The 15,159-nt window shown below is 40.6% G+C and overlaps 1 protein-coding gene across 2 annotated transcripts in view; it reads right to left on the bottom strand.

Annotated features, from left to right (window-relative positions):
- Positions 1 to 15,159, bottom strand: part of TTC13 (tetratricopeptide repeat domain 13) — a 165,094-nt gene that overhangs the window by 70,845 nt on the left and 79,090 nt on the right. For both annotated transcript variants that reach the window (XM_040350838.1, XM_040350839.1), the window contains exons 5-9: positions 15,063 to 15,128; positions 13,040 to 13,132; positions 11,699 to 11,815; positions 9,530 to 9,640; positions 3,370 to 3,452 (exon numbers count right to left, since the gene is read on the bottom strand). In XM_040350838.1, the coding sequence (XP_040206772.1) occupies positions 3,370 to 3,452; positions 9,530 to 9,640; positions 11,699 to 11,815; positions 13,040 to 13,132; positions 15,063 to 15,128 (470 nt within the window). The remainder of the gene's footprint in view (positions 1 to 3,369; positions 3,453 to 9,529; positions 9,641 to 11,698; positions 11,816 to 13,039; positions 13,133 to 15,062; positions 15,129 to 15,159) is intronic.

The raw sequence follows: 15,159 nt of genomic DNA on the forward strand, positions 1-15,159 counted from the left end.
CTGTCCCATGTGTTCCTCCGGGTCCTCCTCTGGCTTCCAATGTCCTCCTCTGGGGCCCCCTCCCTCCAGGCCCTCCTCCGGCCGTCTCCCCCTCTCAGATCTGTCAGGATGGAGAGCGGAGGAAGGAGCCGGAATATATGTCTTTTACCAGCTCCTTCCTTTTCCAAATGCACAGAGTCAGTGATCACTGACTGTTAATTCATAACTGAGCATCGTAAACGGTCTCCTGTCCATTCATCTTCAGTGCAGCTGAGGCTGCGGAGGATAGGACTGGGGAATCTGTGCCCTCAGTCCCTTTCTCTTTACCAAAAAGGGGAGATGTCAAGGGTCCGTTTAGATCCCCGATCTCTCGACCCCCCCCCCCCCCAACCACACAAACAGGGCTGATAAAGAAAAATAAATCAATCGAAAAGGTTACATTTAAAAAAATATAGCCCAACAAATAAAAACATGACACCATCCACTTCCCCGCCCCCAAAATGTATGTGGCCAACATTTTCCAGCACTGCTTTAACCCTCTTTGGCATGGAGTTCACCAGAGCTTCACAGGTTGCCACTGGAGTCCCCTTTCACTCCTCCATGATGACATCACAGAGCTGGTGAATGTTCGAGACCTTGCGCTCCTCCACCTTCCATTTGAGGATGCCCCAAGGATGCTCAAAAAGATTTAGGTCTGGAGACATGCTTGGCCAGTCCATCACCTTTACCCTCAGCTTCTTTAGAAAGGCAGAGGTCATTTTGGATCGTTATGTTGGAATAGTGCCCTGCGGCACAGTCTCCGAAGGGAGGAGATCATGTTCTGCTTTAGTATGTCACAGTACACATTGGCATTCATGGTTCCCTCAATGAACTGTAGCTCCCCAGTGCCGGCAGCACTCATGCAGCCCCAGACCATGACACTCCCACTGCCATGCTTGACTGTAGGCAAGACACACTTGTCTTTGTACTCCTCACCTGGTTGCCACAACAAACGCTTGACACCATCTGAACCAAATATGGTTATCGTGGTCTCATCAGACCACGGGACATGGTTCGGGTAATCCATGTCCTTAGTCTGCTTGTCTTCAGCAAACTGTTTGCGGGCTAACTTGTGCATCATCTTTAGAAGAGGCTTCCTTCTGGGACGAACGCCATGCAGACCAATTTGATGCAGTGTACGGCGTATGGTCTGAGCACTGACAGGCTGACCCCCCCCCCCCTACCCCTTCAACCTCTGCAGCAATGCTGGCAGCACACATACGTCTATTTCCCAAAGACAATTTCTGGATATGACACTGAGCATGTGCACTCAACTTCTTTGGTTGACCATGGCGCGGGCTGTTCCGAGTGGAACCTGTCCGGTTAAACCACTGTATGGACTTGGCCACCGTGCTGCAGCTCAGTTTCAGGGTCTTGCCAATCTTCTTATAGCCCAAACTATCTTTATGTATAGCAACAATTATTTTTTTCAGATCCTCAGAGTTCTTTGCCATGAGGTGCCATGTTGAACTTCCAGTGACCAGTATAAGAGAGAGAGCGATAACACCAAATTTAACACACCTGCTCCCCATTCACACCTGAAACCTTGCAACACCAACGAGTCACATGACACCGGGGAGGGAAAATGTCTAATTTGGCCCAATTTAGACATTTTTCCTTAGGGGGGTGGGTACACAAAAAAGATGTACCTTTTGTTGCCGGCGGTTTAGACATTAATGGCTGTGTGTTGAGTTATTTTGAGGGGAGAGGAAATTTACACTGTTATACAAGCTGTACACTCACTACTTTACAGTGCAGCAAAGTGTAATTTCTTCAGTGTTGTCACACAAAGATATACCATATTTTTCTGTCCATAAGTCACACTTTTCTACCTAAAGATATGAGGAAAAAATGTCTCTGCCTCTTAAAGGTGCAAATACTGGCTGGCCACCCGGTCAGAGGGCACGTCCACAGACGGGAGGCAGCCAGGACCATCAGCTTGAGCTCACAGGGGGTCAGACTGGTCTGTAGCAGCATCTTTTTTTGGGCCCAGCCGGGTGCCAGCAGCCCTTTATCATACAGCAAGGAAAGGGGGGCAGCCCATGTAGAAGAAACCCAGGAAGCCTTGCAGCAGGTCCAGTGCGCGGAGGCACGCCCATGCAACATCATAACATGTTGCGCCGCACACTGGGCCTGCTCTACTGTTGCTGAATAGTAACGTGAGCCCTCATTGGTCGCTGCCTCAGTCCAAGTCCCTTTCAGTCCATCACATCTGCAAGCAGTGTCTGCTCTGCATTCTTTTGAAGTACAGCACACAGTACATTACTAAAACACTGTCTTTGAATACCGGTAATTAACACTGACCAGGTGCCAGCCCAGCAACCCACTGCAGGGCCAGGGACTGAAACAGAAAGGACTAGCATATAAAAATGTGAGGGGTGTACTTGCTTTTGTGTGATACTGTAAAATATTTTATATATATATGCCTGTCCAATACATTTTTATATATGGACTAGGAATGGTGAGGTATGCCTTCCTTATTACCACATTTGCAATCTCAGTGTAGTAATTTGACAATGACCATTATCTGCTTTCCCTTTAGCAGTGGAGTCTTTAGAAGTAAATTAAACTCAAACTGCAGGACCGCCCACTGATCCCCCTCTCTACCTGTGACAGCAGTACATAAAGACGTTCCCCATACCAGCTGTCACTTTTTGAAAAGAGTGCGGCCACCTCATTCAGTAACAGAGTTTTGAGAATGGATCAACTACAAGTACCAATCTTTGCGGCTGTCGACTTGTAGTTCTCAATGAACTATCAAGGCAATGTTGAGCACTCTGGTAGTTAATTGATACTTCCTGTCAGTGTGAAACTGCCTGCCCATAAGATGTATGGGCAGACAGCTTACATTCACAGTATGCAGGAGTCCTGCATGGCACCAGTGATCTGCTGGTGCAATGCTTTCCAGGCTTCTCAACAAAAAAAAAAATTGACAAAAAAAACGAATTAAAAAAGCACATTTTTTTACACGCAAAAAAAATGTGCTTTTTTTTTTATTTTTATTTTTTTAAAGGTGAAATTATGCTTTAAATCTTTCTGCCGACTGCCAGCAAAACCATTATGGCCTCCATGTTGACCAATTTTAAATTGCGTTGACAGTTTTACATAATCACAGCAGTTTTAAATTTGTAATAGGTATGTCATTTTTTTAAATATTACAATTACAAAATGACGACTTGTGCAAAAGTTACGTTTAATATTTTTAAAACAAACATGTTAGCCTGCATAATACATTTTTTTTTTTTTTTTTTTTTTACCAAAAATGATCTAAGGTGTTGGCAGTAAACCCCTTATAACCTGCTTCAGGTCAGGTCAACTGCTGTTGCACATTATTTGCATGGACTTGCCTACCTGTAAGCTTGACCAAGGCTTTTATATGCTTCAATAAAGTTTGATTTCTGCTTCAAGGCTTCTTTAAATGACTCAATAGCTTCCTGAATTTAGAATGATTGAGAAAAAAAAAATTGTAATTAAAAAAGCCCCAAAATACAAAAATCACACACAATGCATAATTTATGTCAATGTTAATAGAAACATGCAGAAATTAAGCACTCACAGGAATCTGGAGGAGTAGCGTTTATGTAAACATAACAAATAAAAAAAGGAAAAAATACTAAAGCGCTACTAAATAGTTAAAATATAGGACACCACAAAAATAACTAAATAATAATTTGCTGCATATAATAAAGGTGAATCAAACCTAAAAAGTGAAGAATATAGATGAATAATATGCGCTAAAAATGAACTTAAGTAGTGAAACCGTGTACAGCAAGGAGTGTAATATTAGTCCAGATAGGACATACACATATATGTGAAACACAAAACAAACAATTCAATTGTCCCAGTGAATGCTGTGGCTAAAACGTGCAGCACACCCTCTATGGAGAGGAAGAAGAATACCTTCCTTCCAAGCCATCTTCTGTAAATTGCCCTGCTCCCTCATGTAATGGAGGTGAAGAGACACAGAAATGGGTAACAATCTTGACTCCTTTCATAGACACAGTAGAGGAGTGACGCAGCCACCCAGGGACAGGAAGAGTGTTATTTGCAGGATTACCAGGTAAAAATTGTAAAAGAAGCTTGAAAAAAAACAAAAAACAAATGCAGCCACCACCCTAAGGACTAGTAAGCTGCAATATATGACATTTTTGGTTTTGGGTTTAAATACACTTTAAGAGGGGATATGACCAGCTTGTATAAATACATAAATAAACCACATAGTAAAGAGTTGTTAATTTAAGGCCATTGCAAAATACACAAGGAAAACACCATGCGTCTGGAGGAGTTTAATCTTTAAATGAAAAGTGTTCCTTACAGTAAGGACTGTGCAAATGTGGAATAGTCTTCCAGAGGAGACGGTTCTGGTCTACTTAGCAGATAGCTTAAAAGGGCATGGATAAGTTTTAAAATGCCTAAAAATATAGATGGCTATCAATAGGAGCAGGTACATTTTGACTGGACATTTTTGTGCTGTTGGAAAATGAACACATTGATATACATTACTGTTCAAGCATCAATATTTTTAATTGAAGACATTTGGTAAAACGTGTTAAACTCACCCTACTGACCACAGGAGTGGGCTGAATGAAAAAAAAAACAAATGTTTTGTACTACCTATGAACATCCCGCCAGACCTAGTTGTTAAACTAAAACAACAATCTAGCTACAATTGGGACAACCCCTCCATTACCTATCTTGGGATTCAACTTACTTACCCACCTAATAAACTGTATGAAGCAAATTATCCCTCCTTATTAACTCAAATCACTCAAGATACACAGTCTATTAAAAAGACACAACTATCTTGGATTGGAAGAATAGCAGCCTTTAAAATGAAGACGTTACCAAAAATTCTTTATTACTTCTGCTCCCTCCCCATCCCATTACCGACTACATTTTTCACACAAATTAACTCGAAATTGAGCAACTTGGTCTGGTTGGGAAAGAAACCTAGAATTGCTTTATCTACTATGTCATTGGTTAAAGCTAAAGGAGGCCTAAACCTCCCAGATTTACGCCTATATTACTTTGCCTCACTCCTTGATCAAATGACATACTGGTTCAGATATTCAAATGATAAATTATGGTTGAACATTGAACGAGAAGTGTCTAAAGGGAAGGATCTATTTTCCCTTTCCATGGCCTGCTATGCTCTACCAAAAATTAATACACCCAACTTCCTAACAATTAGAGCTACTCTGGCAGCCTGGAAGTTTGCTCTAACAAAATTACAGCCGACATGTAACCCAGTCCTAATGCCAATACCACTAGGAGTAATCGATTACTGTAAAGTAAGAATTACTACCACACCCTGGTCCAAACAGGGAATCAATTTTTTTGATCAGCTGTCAACCGATGACATACATAAAATAATGAATAAACTCATAGCCAAACCGTTCAATAAAAACTTTGACCCAAAGAAAAGTGTGGAACTCCCTAGGGCGCTGTGGGAATTCTTCACTTCCTATAAAATAAGTGGGAAGAGAGGCATATCCCATATATATAAACTACTTTCATCTTTTCCAATTCAAACCAAAACTTTAAATATGATTAAATGGGAGAAGGATCTATCACAAACTTTTACGTGGGAAGAATGGCAAAAAGCCATCCATATTAACAGTTCTTCTTCTGCATGTGTAGAACATTGGGAGAACGCCCAGAAAATACTAAACCACTGGTATTTGATCCCTTACAGACTATCCAAAATATTCCCTAGCTCCTCCCCCATATGCTGGAGATGTGAATTCCACACTGGCAATTTGTTACATACCCTCTGGGATTGTAAAACCTTATCTAGCTTCTGGAATAATGTATCCTCTTTTATCGCATCCTTCACTGGTAATCTAAAAATACTCACACCTGAATTAGCCCTACTAGGTTTAAATCTAGATGTCTATCCTCCTCAATTTAGAACTATAGTTGCCAACTTCCTTACAGCAGCGAGACTCACCATAACAAAACTATGGCAATCTACCTTAGCACCTAACTTATCTGATGTTGTCCAGAGACTCAATACTCAGGCTCACTATGAGCTAATGTTAGCACGTAGGAAAGGAACCATAAGTAAATTCATTAAAAATTGGAATGAATGGATTACTCATCCTAGGGCCTCAAATTTTCTGAAGAATTTTAATAATTATTAAGTGTGTTCCTGAACGACTACACTCCTAAACTAGACCGGATGTAAACGATAACTTCCTACTCACCTTCCCCTCCCCTCCTTCCCTTGATACCCCTTTATGTTAATTTTAATTTTATAATATAATATAAGATAATGAGCCATAATCCCTTGTTTACAGCATGATCCCGTTGGGGTAAACAGGGATTGCTAGTTACTTGTTTAAGCATCTGACCACTATCCAACTGGACTAAGGCCCTATATGGTTACTGTTTATAGTAAAATGATAATTTGAAGCCTACCCAGGCACACTGTTGCACACAAAGTATGACTAAGAAACTGTTGTATTGTTATGACTCTTATTTGTGCTTTATTGTGTATCTTTGAAAAATACAATTAAAAACCTTTGAAAAGAGAAAAGAAAAAAAAAAACTGACAGATCCCCACATCAACACAATGTGTGATGCAGAGATCTCTCCTTCTCATCTATTGTGTTCTGTCACTGGCTGCAAGTGCTGATGATCAAATGCTGGTTTTCCAGCATGACCATTCAACAAAAAAATGGATACTGTATGTACCCAAAGTCGTCCGATTCCTAATAAACAGGCCAACTTTCAGTACGTGTGTACAGGGCTTAAGACACTTAAGGCTTAATGTCATCTGAACATTAGGTGGAGAAAAATATTGGAGACCGCAGAAGCCAACCATAAACCATGTGCAAAGAAAGAGGAGGCAGAATGGCAGAACATGGAAATTACAGTTGTTTGAAAAAGTATTTGTCCCCTTTCTGATTTTTTTTTTTTTTTGCATATTTGTTACACTCAGATGACTCAGATCAGACACATTTTTATTATTACACAAAGATAACCAGAGTAAACACAAAATGCAATTTAAATGATGGTTTCATTTATTAACACAAAAAAGCTGTCCAAACCTGCCTGGCTTTATGTGAAAAAGTAATTGCCCCCTAAACCAAATAACTGGTTGTGCCACCCTTGGCGGCAACAACTGCATCCAAACATTTGCAAAAACTCGCAATGAGTATTTCACATTGCTGTGGAGCAATTTTGGCCCCTTCTTCTATGCAGAATCGTTTTAATTCAGCCACATTGGAGGGTTTTCCAGCACGGTCTGTGTAAGGTCATGATACAGCATCTCAATTGGATTTAAATCCGGGCTTTGACTAGGTCTTGCTGCATAACCTAAGTGCACTTGAGTTTGACGTCACAAACTGATGGCCAGACATTCTCCTTTAGTATTTTCTGGTAGAGCTCAGAATTCATGGTTCCATCAATTATGGCAAGTCGTCCAGGTCCTGAAGCTGCAGCCCCAGACCATCACTCTACCACCACGTCTGAATGTTGGTATGATGTTCTTGTTATGAAATGCTGTATTTGTTTCATGCCAGATGTAACAGGACACACAAATTCCAAAAAGAAAATGTTGTCTCATCAGTCCACAGAATATTTGCCTAAAAGTCTGTGGGATAATCAAGATGTTTTTTGGTAAATGTGAGATGAGCCTTTGTGTTATTTTTGGTCAGCAGTGGCTTTGGCCTTGGAACTCTCCCATGGATGCCATTTTTGCCCAGTATCTTTCTTATTGTTGAATCATGAACACTGATCTTACCTGAGGGAAGTGAGGCCTGCAGTTTAGATGTTGTTCTGGGAGTAATTGCTCTTGGAGTAATTTTTATAGGCCGGCCAGTCCTAGGAAGGTTCACCACTGTTCCAAGCCATCTCCATTTGTGGATAATGCCTCCCCCTGTGGTTCACTGGAGTTCCAAAGCCTTAGAAATAGCTTTAAAAACCCAGTCTAGACCGATACATGTACATTACTTTGTTTCTAAGCTGTTCTTGAATTTATTTAGATTGTGGCATGATGTGTGACTTTTTGTGAGCCGTTAGCGTGATTCACTTTTTCAGACAGCTTTTATTTTTGTGATTTATTGATTCAACAGGTCTGACAGTAATCAGGCCTGGGTGTGGCAAGTGAAATTTAACTCAGCTTTTCAAAAAATTGTGGTTAACATTTTATTCATGATTCAGTATGGGGGAGGGCAATTACTTTTTCACATAGGGCCAGGCAGGTTTGAACAGCTTTTTCCCTTAATAAATGAAATATTAATTAAAAAACTGCATCTAGGATTTATCTTTGTGTAAAATTAAAATGAGTTTGATGATCTGAATCATTTAAGTGTGAGAAATATGGGAGGGGAAAAAAAAACAGGAATGGGGCAAATATTTTTTCATACAACTGTATTTAGAAGGAAGCAGAACAGCAGCTGGTAGTGATCCAGGCAGGCATATTTAAAGCAGAGTGGAAGCTGTTCATAGCAAAGGGTATAAGATGAGGAAGGAGCGACAGATGCCCATGAAACATTGGAATACACTGAGAAAGCAGGATAGTACCCGACATGTAATTTCTTTTGATGTGTAATGTTGTGGTGCAGGGTAGGGTAGGATTTCAACAAAGTGGTTATGTGTTCAGTAAGGGGTGGGGGGAAGAGACAACATACCAATATTTTGGAGAATGAAGAGCACAGAATGCCAGAGAGCGATATACAAAGAGGGCTACAAGGCTGCAATCAGAGAGCTTTGAATTGAGGAACATGGTACTGAAGAGAGAGATCAGACAATGCAATGTAGACAGTATGACAAGATCTGCAACAAAAGCTAGTGCAAAACCTAAGGCAGAAGTACAACTCTGGGGTATAGTTGTTGGTGTGTTACAATGTGCACAATACTGAGGGAACAAGGTATAGTGGGACATGGCAATGATAATAAAACCATGCCACTACCAAGGGTGTGGGCTGCAAAATATTGATACAGGTACTCTCCCTTTTTTTTTAACCTATTAGAGCAAACTAGGCCACTCTTTATACAAGTTTTTTTTTTTTTTTTTTACATTTCTTCTAGAAAGACTGTGAATATAGGTAAATCAAAGTAGTACAGCAAAAGTTCATTCTGTACTCCTGATGTCACAGAGCCGGTACAGACTCTGTAAAGATAGTGAGTGACCTTATAGTCAGGATCCACCCACATGCCTTGACCAGCAGCGGGCTCAGCCTCTCGATGGTGCATCCAGATAGGGAAGTAGGATTCTAAAAAAATACCAAATCCCATACATTTCTTCAAATATTTGTGGACTAAACAAATAGTTCTTGGTGGAGATCTAGATATACCTTTCACCAAAGAACGTTTCAATAGTTGCGCTTTACTGCTGTTTCTCACAATGCAATTTTATGAAAGGGCAGAGAAACAGATCTGTATGCAAATTAGTGAAATTAAACAGTATAATAAATCATATTTTTTTTAAACAATTGGGAGTAAACTCGTGCTCCAAATATGCGGCAATGCAATAAAGAAAACACAAAGGGCACACAAAGATTACCTTCAGCAGTCCTCTGTGGAAAAATGTCAAGCCCTTGTATAAAACTGCAATTGGTTGGTTCTGGTTCAGTTCTAGGGAGCGCTGAAAATCCTCATGAGCTGCAATGTAATCCTGTCACACAAAAAAAAAGCCATTTCATTCAGAGAAAAAATGTTAGTGATTTAATGTGATTTTAAAAGTGCTGGTGACAGAACTTTCAGTCTGATGCCAAGTTTTCTCTCTTATTAATATGCACAAGAAAAATGTTACTCAATAGGGCAACACTTGTGTACAGTAAATTAACCACTTCCTTACTGGGCACTTAAACACCCCTCCTGACCAGACCAATTTTCAGCCTTCAGCGCTCTCACACTTTGAATGACAATTACTCAGTCATGCAACACTGTACCCAAATAATTTTTTTGTCCTTTTTTTCACACAAATAGAGCTTTCTTTTGGTGGTATTTGATCACCTCTGGGTTTTTAATTTGCGCTATTAATGAAAAAAGACCGAAAATTTTGAAAAAAAATGTTTTTTTCTTAGTTTCTGTGAGAACATTTTGCAAATTATAAAATTTTTTCATACATTTTGGCCACAATTTATACTGCTACATGTCTTTGATAAAAATAACCCACATTTTTTGGAAATTATTTGGTCTGTGTGAAAGTTTTAGAGTCTACAAGCTATAGTGCAAATCATAAAAAATTGATTGCACAGATGTGCACTGATGAGGCAGCACAGATGGTACTAAGGCAGCACAGATGGCACTAATGAGGCGGCACAGATGGCACCGAGATGGGTACTGATGAGGCGGCACAGATGTGCACTGATGAGGCGGCACAGATGGTACTGAGGCGGCACAGATGGTACTGAGGCGGTACAGATGGCACTGAGGCGGCACTGAGATGGGTACTGATGAGGCGGCACAGGTGGGCACTGATACGCACTGATTGCAGATGTGCACTGAGGTGGCAGATGGGCACTGGTGGCACAGGGCAACGATTGGGCACTTTTATATGTCACTGTATGGCACTAATTTATTTTATATGACACTGTATGGCAATTCAAAACTCACAGAAAGTTCTCTCTCCTCACATGCGCCGTCTCTGTGTGAGGAGGGAGAGACGGCAATGAGAGATGATCTCATATGTTTACATTTGAGATCATCTCTCATTGGCCGCACAGATCACGATGTAAATAGCCGCTGTGATTGGCTATTTACCGCGATCTGTGATTGGCTGTGTCCAAGGGACACGGCCAGCACAGAAGTTCCCCGATGCGCGCTCGCGCGAGGAAAGGGACGGCATCCCAGAGAAGTAGAGCCACCCTGCAGTCGTACAGCCGTCGGGAAGTGGTTAAGAGTGGAACATGATATGTAAATTTTGAATACCGCAAACTGTTAAGAGGGTGTTCAACACTTCTTTCATGTCACTGCACATCTCTTTTGACAGCCGGCAGGTCTTTAAAGCGGTGTTTCACCCTGCAGAACAACTTTTTAGCATAAAATTAGGCATAGTAGCGCGAGCTACAGTATGCCTGTCTTAATTTTTTTATCCCCGTACTCACTGTGTAATCGTACATAGAAGATTCCGACTGCCCGCGGGGAATGGGCGTTCCTTTCAAGAGGGAGGGTGATTGACGGCCGGCTCTGGCACGTCACGCTCCCCGAAGACAGCCGGAGTAGGTCTCAGCTCTTCACGGCGCCATGCGCACAGACTATGCGCAGGCGCCGTGAAGAGCCAAGCCTATTTCGGCTATTTCCGGAGAAGCGTGACACGCCAGAGCCGGCCGTCAATCACCTTCCGTCTGGATTGGAACGCCCATTCCCCGTGGGCAGTCGGAATCTTCTATGTACGATTACACAGTGAGTACGGGGATAAAAAAAATTAAGACAGGCATACTGTAGCTCGCGCTACTATGCCGAATTTTATGCTAGAAGAAAAAAAAAAAAAAATTTTATAGGGTGAACCCCCGCTTTAACAAATCTCTGCTGGGTTCTCCATAATTTAAAGTTACCTCTGAACGCGGATCACTACGGTCATGAAGGTGAGGGAAGGGAGCAAGATAGTGCAATTTCATATGTGGGATTGTTGACCGACACAAAAAAACTGGAAAGCACATTATCTCAATGGAGTTAAGATTCAAGGGTGGACTTGACATATACGTATAACCTACATTTTTGAGCTCACCTCAGATATAAAATAAAGTGTTCCTCTATGCCTATATAATCGTGCTGATGGCTGTAGCTGGATAGCTCTAGTCAGGTCACTCAGTGCCTCACTAATCCGTCCCAGGGGAGACAATATCTATTGGGGGGGGAAAAAGGAAGAAAAAAGAAAAAAAATTTAAGCAAGTGTTGTATTAGCAGTTAAAGATAAATACACTTTAAGACTAGGTTCACACCTATGCGTGTGGCTGCAGGTGCGGGAATCACAGTCATTCCCACAACCACTCAGTGAAAACAAGCTGTTGTAAGAAAACATGTGGGGCTGCCATTCATAATGAATGGCACCCACACACATGTAATAACGCAGCACATTTGCAGGAACATAATAATTTGCACTGCTCCCTGTGAAAAGGGCAAACATGTTACCGGTGCTGTGTAAAGTACTTGGCCTGCCCAGTGCAGCTTAACAAATCTCTATGCTAAAACTTCAAGGAAACCCGTCATGAAATAACTATGGAGATTGTCACTACTGACCTTGACATGAAAAGGTTTGTTGCTAGACACGGGCTTTAATATTTTTCTGGCTTGGACATGAAAGCACCCAATTAGGTCAGGACTCCTCATTTACATACTTGTAATGAACCAGTGACTCAGATCTCACCAAAGCCAAAATGTCAAAATATCAGGCAATTCATATTTTTAGAAGGTGATCAGCAATCAGATCACATAACTGGTTCCTGTTTCAATAAATCTACTTTAACAAGTTCTATATAATCCGAGTGAAAAAGCAAACATGGACCTCAATTGCACAATAGTACATAGCTCCACATAGGGTATGATAAATTACATCAAATTTCTTCACATGACATACTGCATGTATCCCCCTTTGCAACATAGTTGGTGAGCACTCCTGACAAGCTTCACTTGCATTAGTCCAAAATTTCTTGGCTGCCAGGTACATGATTTTTCATGAGACCAGCTACATAAGACTCAGTCAAGAGGTTTAGAGAGAAAAAGGATTCAGGAAATTTACAGCAGCTCCAAAACACAGATAAGGCATAGAACATGTGGATCAGCAAAAGGCACTAATAAGCCCTGTAATGTAATTAAGATAGAAACAGGAAGTTTATTTTTATAGTGATCATAAAACTTGCTGTGATAATTAGACCAGTATATACACCAACAAAACAGCCAATTTCCATTATTCATCAACCTGTTCTTCTTGGGATTTTCAGGACTATCTAGTTAGTACTATGTCCTTTCAAAAAGTCAGTAAAATGCAATCCAAATAACAAGGTAATTAATTTAAAAGTGATTATAAATCATATCTAAAACAAAACATTTTCAGCAGTACAGTACTCACTTCTGCTCTCTGCTCAAATACTTCTGGATGATCAGGTTCCAAGCTGATAACCCGACTGAGTTCAAATAATGCTAATTCTGCATTTTTTATGTCCTTAGGAACACAAGAGAAATTATAAATAGGGTTGTCATTACTTCCAAACACAACAGCAATAGTTTTGGCAACACAAATGCAGTCATAAATAAAAAAGAAAAAAAAATATTTTACACTGAATTATTCTTTATGCATGTCTATTTTCCAGCTTAAAGTGAGTATAAAGTGTTGCTTTATTTTTTTTGTTAAAAATAACAAAGATGTTATACTTGCCTGCCCTGTGCAGTGGTTTTGCACAGAGCAGCCCCGATCCTCCTCTCAGGTCCCTCTTTGGTGCTCCTGGCCCCTTCCCTCCTGTCGAGTGCCCCCATAGCAAGCAGCTTGCTACGTGGGCAGCCGAGCCACAGCTCCGTTTCTGAATGGACACACGGAGCTGTGGCCCGGGCCCGGCTCCCTTTCTCTCCTCATTGGCTGACTGATTGACAGCAGTGGGAGCCAATGGCGCCACGCTGTTGTCTCAGTCAATGAGGTGAGTCCCAGGCAGTCGAGACAAAAAAAAAAACTTCAGACTTTATACAATCACTTTGAAATAATCACACACTTGCACACATTACACAAGCAGGTATATAACAAATCATTTTAGCAAAAAAAAAAAAAAAAAAAAAAACTACATTTATGAAATTTACAATAAAATTAAAAAAAACACAACATAACATAACATACTGAATTCAATTTTGTTTATATAGGGAGCACTATTAGTTGCTGTTTATAATTTTAGGCCATTCTTGTTGCTGTGGCTTTCAGAGGAGCCATGGCCGAAGGAAGATTGGAATGACGTACTCATTATGGCCTTGGAGGAAGCTCTGAGGTCCAGTACAGAGGCGAGCTGACCAACATACCACTGGGTGGAGTGCACTTCATATGCTTTTGTGGAACAGGGGAGCAAGTTCACAGAAGATTTTGGCACAGTTTATAAATTGAAGATTTTTGTTGGACTTGCATCACATCTGCCTCTGAACATTTGGAGAAGCCAACTAATTGAAGATTTCTAAAAGTCAAATGTATAGATTTTGTCAGTCATTTAGTTGTTTGCGTAGTGCTACTCTATTTTATTAATTACATTATTACCCAAGTGCTGTGGAATCATATTTTCTTGCAACCCACATTAGATAGATGATTGACTGCATGGATTTTTTTTTTGTCCAATGGTGCATATCAATTAGCCCCATTTTGTTATTTATTGATTTACATTTTTTGAAAGTAAGGCTGCTTTCACACTAAAAGCGCCCAGGCGTCAGTGGTAAAACGCCGCTATTTTTAGCAGCTCTTTACTGTCGTTTTTGCGTTGCTTTTTGGCTGCTAGTGGGCCGGAAAAGGGTTAAAAGCGCCCGCAAAGTACCGCTACATCGAAGCTTTGCAGGTGGTGCTGCCCATTGATTTCAATGGGCAGGGGCTCTTTAGGAGCGGTGAGTTCACTGCTGCAAAGAAGCTGCTGACAGGACTTTTTGACGCCCTGCCAGCACACCGCTCTAGTGTGAAAGCCCTCTGGCTTTCACACTGGAGTGAATGAAGCCGCTCTTTCAGTGTGCTTTGCAGGCGCTATTTTTAGGTATATAGCGATTGAAAAGTGCGTCAGTGTGAAAGGGGTCTAAAACAAAAAGGTTTATAAAAAAACAAAAAACCAACACACACACACACACACACGTTAATTGATACCTATTGGAAAATTAGTCAGGTCATTTATGTAGGTACTAGATAGAACACGTCAAAAGCCCATGGCTTTTTTTCTGTTAAGAGCGAAATATTACATAATAAGCTGGCATGATATAGTGTGAACAGTTATGAGGTGTAGGGGGGTCAGATACTGTCACTGAAAAAAACATTCTAAAACTGGAGATTAAAAAAGCTAGTAATAGTTTTAATAAATAGTTTTAGTAAAAAAAAATATATATATATATATATATATATATATGAATGGTTTAACACTTACTTGTAATCCTTTTTTGCCATATGCTATTCCTCTGCCATATATAGCACTTACAAGCTCAGCATCATCCTATTAAAATAAAAGATGGGTTTCTTAATCT

Source organism: Rana temporaria, chromosome 4 (genome assembly GCF_905171775.1).
Source record: "Rana temporaria chromosome 4, aRanTem1.1, whole genome shotgun sequence".
In the NCBI taxonomy this organism is placed as follows: domain Eukaryota; kingdom Metazoa; phylum Chordata; class Amphibia; order Anura; family Ranidae; genus Rana; species Rana temporaria.